At 50.6% G+C, this 7,500-nt stretch overlaps 2 protein-coding genes across 2 annotated transcripts in view; one reads left to right on the top strand and one right to left on the bottom strand.

Annotated features, from left to right (window-relative positions):
- Window positions 1–797, bottom strand: part of EMH_0024300 (uncharacterized protein) — a gene marked incomplete at both ends in the record, with an annotated part of 1,876 nt that extends 1,079 nt beyond the window's left edge. The window contains one exon of the mRNA XM_013502284.1: window positions 790–797. Coding sequence (XP_013357738.1) covers window positions 790–797 — 8 coding nt within the window. The remainder of the gene's footprint in view (window positions 1–789) is intronic.
- Window positions 798–2,576: 1,779 nt separating this feature from the next.
- EMH_0024290 (uncharacterized protein) overlaps window positions 2,577–7,500 on the top strand; it is a gene marked incomplete at both ends in the record, with an annotated part of 9,539 nt that continues 4,615 nt past the window's right edge. Inside the window, 9 exons of the mRNA XM_013502283.1 lie at window positions 2,577–3,150; window positions 3,254–3,450; window positions 3,738–3,862; window positions 4,065–4,134; window positions 4,247–4,405; window positions 4,673–4,812; window positions 5,026–5,554; window positions 6,162–6,406; window positions 6,711–7,500. Of these exons, the coding sequence (XP_013357737.1) occupies window positions 2,577–3,150; window positions 3,254–3,450; window positions 3,738–3,862; window positions 4,065–4,134; window positions 4,247–4,405; window positions 4,673–4,812; window positions 5,026–5,554; window positions 6,162–6,406; window positions 6,711–7,500 (2,829 nt within the window). The remainder of the gene's footprint in view (window positions 3,151–3,253; window positions 3,451–3,737; window positions 3,863–4,064; window positions 4,135–4,246; window positions 4,406–4,672; window positions 4,813–5,025; window positions 5,555–6,161; window positions 6,407–6,710) is intronic.

Genomic DNA, 7,500 nt, shown 5'->3' with positions numbered 1-7,500 from the left:
AGTGGAGCCGCATAAACCCTCACAAAACCCTAAACCCTAAACCCTAAACCCTAAACCCTAATCAACACAGCAACCCGTCTTGGGGCTGCTCACCGTGCTGGGGGGTCGATGGGTAGCCGTAAACCCTAAACCCTAAACCCCAAACCCTAAACCCTAAACCCTAAACCCTAGATTCCAGAGTTTAAACTTTCTATATTAAACCAATTGAGGCATTTATGCTCGATAAGCCTCTAACCCTAAACCCTAAACCCTAAACCCTAAACCCTAAACCCTCGTGGGGGGAGAAGGCGGTTCGCGTGGCTGGCCGTCGGCGGCCCCCTCAAGGCAATGAGTATAAATAAAATTATTTATTTTGTTTTATTAAATAAAAAATAAATAAAAATAAATAAATAAATAAATATTTTAATTCTTAGTTGTTTTCTCCTGAGACAGTCAAGGGCTTCGTCTGAACACTGCACGCTAGGGTTTAGGGTTTAGGGTTTAGGGTTTAGGGTTTAGGGTTTCGTAGGTCTGCCTAACTGCCCCTCGTTAGTACTATTAGCCGTTCTTACAAATATTTAGGGAATTAGGGTTTAATATTTTTTGTCTAGGGTTTAGGGTTTAGGGTTTAGGGTTTAGAGTTTAGGGTTTAGGGTATAGAGCTCAGGGTTTAGGGCCTAGCCCCGGACTAGGGTTTAGGGTTTCAGCCGGCTTAGGGTTTAGGGTTTAGGGTTGGAATTCGTTCGTTCCTGTCTCTGCCTTTTGCTGTTCAGGCTTTAGGGTTTAGGGTTAAGGGTTTAGGGTTTAGACGAATCCATTCTGGAGGAATTAGCATCTGGGGGGGTTTGGGGTTTTCTAGGGTTTAGTGTTTAGGGTTTAGGGTTTAGGGTTTAGGGTTTACTGGCGCGCACGAGGCCAAAGCCTCGAAAGAGGGTTTAGGGTTTAGGGTTTAGGGTTTATGCAGAGTCAAGGTTAGGGTTTAGGGTTTATGGGGGGCTCCTACAATAGACGGTTTACGCTGATGAGGGTTTATCTAGGAAAAAGGGTTTAGGGTTTAGGGTGAGGGTTTAGGGTTTACGGATTAGGGTTTAGGGTTTAGGGTTTATGCAGAAGTGAGGGTTTAGGGTTTGAGGGTTTTCTACTTGGCTCGACGTGAAACCCTAATTTCTAAACCCTAAACCCTAAACCCTAAACCCTCTCCTTTAGGATTTAACCTTTAAACCCTAAACCCTAAACCCTAAACCCTAAACCCTAAACCCTAGAGCTTTTAAAGAGACCCCGCGTCTCTATAAAACCTCTTCAGCTGCAGCAGTAGAGAGTTTGGTATTTGCGCTAAGATCTAGGGTTTAGGGTTTACTGAGGGTTTAGGGTTTAGGGTTTAGGGTTTTGGGGTTTAGGGTTTACAGTTACAGTGTAAGGTTAGTTCTCTTATATGCATTCGATAGTGTTCTGCTGCGCTCGTATATAAACCCTAAACCCTAAACCCTAAACCCTAATAAAGAAGCAGCACGTGAGGCTGCTGGGTTTATATTTTGCTTCGGTCGAGCCAGAGAGGCGTAAACCCTAAACCCCAAACCCTAAACCCTAAACCCTAAACCCTAAACGCTAAACCCTAAACACTAAACCTCGTTATTCGAGATCCCCTTGGAGTGTAGGGCTTATCATTTAGGGTTTAGGGTTTAGGGTTTAGGGTTTAGGGTTTAGGGTGTCTTTGCCCGCACAGTACTAAAACCCTCAACCACAGAGAACGCAGATCTCAGGTGCCGCCGACCCTAAACCCTAAACCCTAAACCCTAAACCCTAAACCCTAAGCCCTAAACCCTAGGAAGAAATCGTGAGGAGCAATCGCCTACATAACAAACCTGAGTAAAAGCCTCTAAACCCTAAACCCTAAACCCTAAACCACAAACCCCAAACCCTAAAAGAAACCCTCAACCCTAATGAACACACTCTAAACTATAAACACTCAAAACCCTAAACCCTGAACACCAACACCTAGCCACGGCCATCACGCTCCTAAACCCTAAACCCTAAACCCTAATCGACAGAGACAGAGACTGAAGGGGGCCGAGGCTCACCTAAACCCTAAACCCTAAACCCTAAACCCTCGATCCACCCACCGTAGTGGGTTTGCCGCTTCTTGCTTGTGCCTTCCTGGCTATTAAATTATAATTTAATATTAAATAAAATAAAATATTAAATTAAATTAAATTAAATTAAATATTTAATTAATTATTTTTGCTGATGTTTGTTTCGGGGTGGTGAGGCACCGCCGACGGCCGCTCGATCGCGAGCACGGGGTGTACGTACACCTCAGCTTTTGTGTGTGTTTCTTTATTTTTAATTTATTTATAAATTTAAATTTTATTTTAAATTAAAAACAATAAATTATTTTATTTATTTAAACCCCAAAATGCCACCTCTAAACCCTAACCCTAAACCCTAAACCCTAAACCCTAAACCCTCGACCCGGGGCTGCGGCCGACCGTGCAAGGTTGAGAAGGCTAGGGTTTAGGGTTTGTTGTTTACGCAACCCTAGGGTTTAGGGTTTAGGGTTTAGGGTTTAGGGTTTAGGGTTTACACTCAATAACAACAAAATGCAAACCCCACCTACAGAGCCACCGGCTCTGGGGGTGGTGGGGTCGATCGATCCCGGGAGGGGCTTCGAGGTGACCCTAACAAAACAAGCAGCAGCAGCAGCAGCAGCAGCAGCAGGAGCAGCAGCAGCAGCAGCAGTAGGAGCAGCAGGCTGCAGCGGCCTGCAAGCTATGCAGCAGCAGCAGCAGCAGCTGCTGCTGCTGCAGCAGCAGCAGCAGCAACCAAATCGAGACATTAAGACCCCAGCTAGCGAACCCACCACACCTAGGAGGCAGCAGCTGTTTGCTGCTGCTGCTGCAGCAGAGACACAGCAGCAGCAGCAGCAGCAGCAGCAGCAGCAGCAGGAGCAGCAGCAGCAGGAGCATCAGCGAGTTCTCCCCGAGTACTATCAGAAGCAGCTGATGCAAAATGCGCAGCAGCGGCAGCAGCAGCAGCTGCTGCTGCTGCAGCAGCAGCAGCAGCAGCAGCAGCAGCAACCATATAAAAAAAAAGCTAGGCTCCCCTTCGTAGCTCACCGCAGCAGCTGCGGCGGCCGCATGCTCCTGGATATCTCATCTCCGCCTCTACCCCCGAGTAAACCCTAAACCCTAAACCCTAAACCCTAAACCCTAGACCCTAAACCCTAAACCCTAAACCCTAAACCCTAAACCCTAAACCCTAATGTTAGGTTTTTCAGAAAGGCTGGGGGGAGAAGGTGTATACATAAGCATGCAGCAGCGAACGACAACGCGGAGCAGCAGCAGCTATCCAGCAGCAGCAGCAGCAACAACAGCAGCAGCAGCAGCAAAAACAACAGCAGCAGCAGCAGCAGCAGCAGCAGCAGCAGCAGCAGCAGAGGAACTGCCGCAAAGTCTACGTGAAGCCAAACGCCGCGTAGATGAGCTCAACACCCAGCTGCTGCATCTCGCCTATCAACACAAGGCAAACAAAACCCTAAACCCTAAACCCTAAACCCTAAACCCTAAACCCTAGATTGTGTGGTATAGCACATCGTTGGGGTGCTGTTGCGGCTGTACGCGGTGCTATCGTTTCTGTTGCTGTTGCTCCCACTGCTGCTGCTGCTGCTGCTGCTGCTGTTGCTGCTGCTGCTGTTGCTGCTGCTGCTGCTGCTGCTGCTGCTGCTGTTGCTGCTGCTGCTGCTGCTGCTGCTGCTGCTGCAGGTGGTTTCAGAGGCCCGATCAGTATACGAGGAAGCTTTGCTGCTGCAGCAGCAGCAGCTGCTGGCGATTGGCAGCGAAAAAGAAAAAGCGATGCTGCTGCTGAAGCAGCTCCTAGATGAATCTGCGTAAACCCTAAACCCTAAACCCTAAACCCTAAACCCTAAACCCTAAACCCTAACCCGTTCTTACAACTGTTACAGCTGCATCCTTCGCCTATCCGTTTGGCGGAGATGTTGTAATGGCAGCAACTCTGAGGACAAAATTCTAGGGTTTAGGGTTTAGGGTTTAGGGTTTAGGGTTTAGGGTTTAGGGTTTAGAGGTGTTCAGGGGTGTACACGACAAGCTGATTGCCTACGAAGTCATCTGCACGACGAAGCCAGGGGCTGCTGACCCTCGAGTACGCAAACCCTAAACCCTAAACCCTAAACCCTAAACCCTAAACCCTAAACCCTAAACCCTAGACTCTATTTATATCATCGTGAGGGTTTATTGTGGTTTTTGTTGAACAGAACGAACTCTGCAACAGCAGCAACACCACCGACGACAGCAGCAGCAGCAGCGAAAACAGCAGCAGCAACAGCAACACCAGCAGCAGCAGCAGCAGCAGCAGCAGCAGCAGCAGCAGCAGCAGCAGCGGGATGCCTGAGGTTGAAGTTGTTGCTGTGAAGGTTTTGGAGGTTTCCTTAACCCCCCACACGCAGCGCCGAAGGCTGGCGAAGATAGCAGCAACAAAAATACAGGCAAACCCTAAACCCTAAACCCTAAACCCTAAACCCTAAACCCTAAACCCTAAACCCTAAACCCTTATTTATGTTGTTCAGCACCGTTGTTTTAATGTGCGCCTTGTGGTTCTAGGGTTTACTGAGGGTTTTCAGATAGAGATAGAGGGTTTAGGGTTTAGGGTTTAGGGTTTAGGGTTTAGGGTTTGTATGCAGGCAAGATGGAGGGGGTATTCAACTCGCTGCGCGTTGAGAAGAGAGCAGCAGTTTGCTGCTGCTGCTGCTGCTGTCGTCAGCAGCTTTGCTGCTGCAGCAACAGACCTGCAGCGGAAGATCAGAGGCTTGCTGCAGAGACGGTACCCTCTAAACCCTAAACCCTAAACCCTAAACCCTAAACCCTAAACCCTAGATCCTGGGTTTTATACTCTCACCAATAAACCCTCCAGTCGTCAAGGAGACGAAGAAACGAAGTAGCAACTGACAGGCAAACCCTCAACCCTAAACCCTAAACCCTAAACCCTAAACCCTAAACCCTAAACCCTAAACCCTAGCTGGGTGTTTTATGTCAGAGAGTTCCTGGAGCATATCCGTTCGAAGGTGCTGCTGCCACCGAAGAGAGCAGCAGCAGCAGCAGCAGCAGCAGCAGCAGCAGGAACAGCAGCAGGCTCATCTACTGCAGCAGCAACAGCAGCAGAAGCAGCAGCAACAGCAACATCAAGGGGAACACAAACCCCTGAATTTAGCCCTAAACACCAGCAGCAGCAGCAGCAGCAGCAGCAGCAACAGCAGCAGCAGCAGCAGCAGCAAAGCGGCCCCGTACGCCTGGTGCTGTCTCCAGAGGACCCCACAGAGCCAAGTCTGCGCAGCTACCAGCAGCAGCAGCAGCAGCAGCAGCAGCAGCAGCAGCAGCAGGAGCAGCAGCTGGGTGTTTCAGTGTTTTGTTGTGAAGGCTGCGGCCAGAAGAAGTTTTCTGCTGCAGCAGCAGCAGCAGCAGCAGAGCTGCTGCCGCTCCCCGGCGTCTCCTTCAGCAGGCTAACTGCTGCTGTTTTGTTTATACAAAAAGAAATACGAGCAGCACTCATCAGGAGGAAGTGGAAAGTAAACCCTAAACCCTAAACCCTAAACCCTAAACCCTAAACCCTAAACCCTAAACCCTAAACCCTAAACCCTAAACCCTAGATCATGAATTTTAGGGGTTAGAGAAGGTGAAAGACAAACCCTACATTCTAAACCCTAAACCCTAACTAATCAGCTCAACTCTAAACCCTAAACCCTAAACCCTAAACCCTAAACCCTTTTGTGGTGTATTCAGTTGGTGCTAGTGGAGCTGCAGCGGCGGGCCCGGGTGCAGAGGCTGCTGCAGCAGACGGCGTTGCTGCTGCAGCAGTGGCAGCAGCAGCGGCTGCTGAACAGCAGAGACGAGCAGCAGATGCTTGCTGCTGCAGCGCAGCAGCTTGCTGCTATCAAACGCATCAGGCAAACCCTAAACCCTAAACCCTAAACCCTAAACCCTAAACCCTAAACCCTAGAAGGCAAACCCTGTGGAAAACCCTTCCTCCTTCGCCCAGACCCTAAACCCTAAACCCTAAACCCTAAACCCTAAACCCTGATTTTATAAAAACAAACTACCGCCTGCTGTTGCTGTCCTCTCTCATCACCACATGGATGCATATTTAGGGTTTAGGGTTTAGGGTTTAGGGTTTAGGGTTTGTGGTGGTTTAGGAGCACCTCATCATCCCCTCGTTCTCTGCGAGAAGCAGCAGCAGCAGAAAGACAGCTGCAGCGGCGCAGCAGGCGGTTGCTGCTGCAGCTGCCTTTCCCTTACCGTAGCCACTCCTTCAGCAGCACAGACGTAACAGAGAAGCAGCAGCAGCAGCTGCAGCAGCAGCAGCAGCAAAAGATATACGAAAAAAAACAAATCGCTAAGGCGCAACAACTTATATGGGTCGGGTACGAATAACACCTCTTCTGCTGCTGCTGCTGCTGCTGCTGCTGCTGCTGCTGCTGCTGCTGTTGTTGTTGTTGTTGCTGCTGCTGTTGTTGTTGCTGCTGCTGATATTCTTGCTGCTGCTGCTGTCGGCGTTGTTGCTGCTGCTGTTGCTGTTGCTGCTGGCGGGGATACCTCTAAAAACGCGGCGCAATACAAACTGCTGCTTCTGCTTCTGCTGCTGCTGCTGCTCCTTCTTCCTCTGTTGCTGCTGCTGCTGCTGCTGGTGCCGCTGCTGCTGCTGCTGCTGCTGCTGCTGCTGCTTAGTTCTAGGAGCAGCGGCAGCAGCAGTGCTGCTGACGGTCTTCGGGCGTCTCGCCATATCCCGCCGCTGCTGCCTGCTGCTGCAGCATCAGCAGCAGCAGCAGCAGCAGCAGATGCTTCTCCTGCTGCTGCAGAGGCTGATGGGTTCCGCAGCAGCAGCAGAAGCACAGGAGGCTACCTGCAGCCTGTACCTGCATCATCACCATCAGCAGCAGCAGCAGCAGCAGCTGCTGCTGCTGCTGCTGCTGGACCCTCGGAGCTCCCCAGTGCTGGTGCTGCCTTCTTGCGGTGTCTAGCGAGAGAAGCAGCAGAATGTTTGTGCTGCTCCTCATCAGCAGCAGCAGCAGCAGCAGCAGCAGCAAGTGCTGGTGGTGGCGGTGGTGGTGGTGGTGCTTCTGGCTCTGCTGCTGCTGCTGCTGCTGGTGGTGGTGCTGCTGCTGCTGGTGGTGGAGGTGTATTTGACGTTGCAGCAGCAGAAGCAGCAATTGCAGCAGCAGAAGCAGCAGCACTAACGTCTGCTGTGGATCGTCGTGTTGCTGCTGCAGTGCAGCAGCAAGCAGCAGCAATAGATGCATATGCAGCAGCAGCACAGAGCGAGCAGCAGCTGCTGCTGCTGGAGAAACGTTTATATAAGAGAGGCACCATGGCGCGGCTGCGGCCGACTGTGCGGTTTGCCGACAGAAACAAAATAAAAACTTTTTTGGGGGATGATGCTGCTGCTGCTGCTGCTGCTGCTGCTCCCCTTAGAAACCCTGCTGCTGCTGCTGCTGCTGCTGCGGCAGCAGCAGCAGCA

Source organism: Eimeria mitis, genomic scaffold, assembly GCF_000499745.2.
Source record: "Eimeria mitis Houghton genomic scaffold, Emh_scaff874, whole genome shotgun sequence".
NCBI lineage: Eukaryota > Apicomplexa > Conoidasida > Eucoccidiorida > Eimeriidae > Eimeria > Eimeria mitis.
Note: the sequence above shows the minus strand (reverse complement) of the source record. Positions and strands in the feature narration are given on the sequence as shown.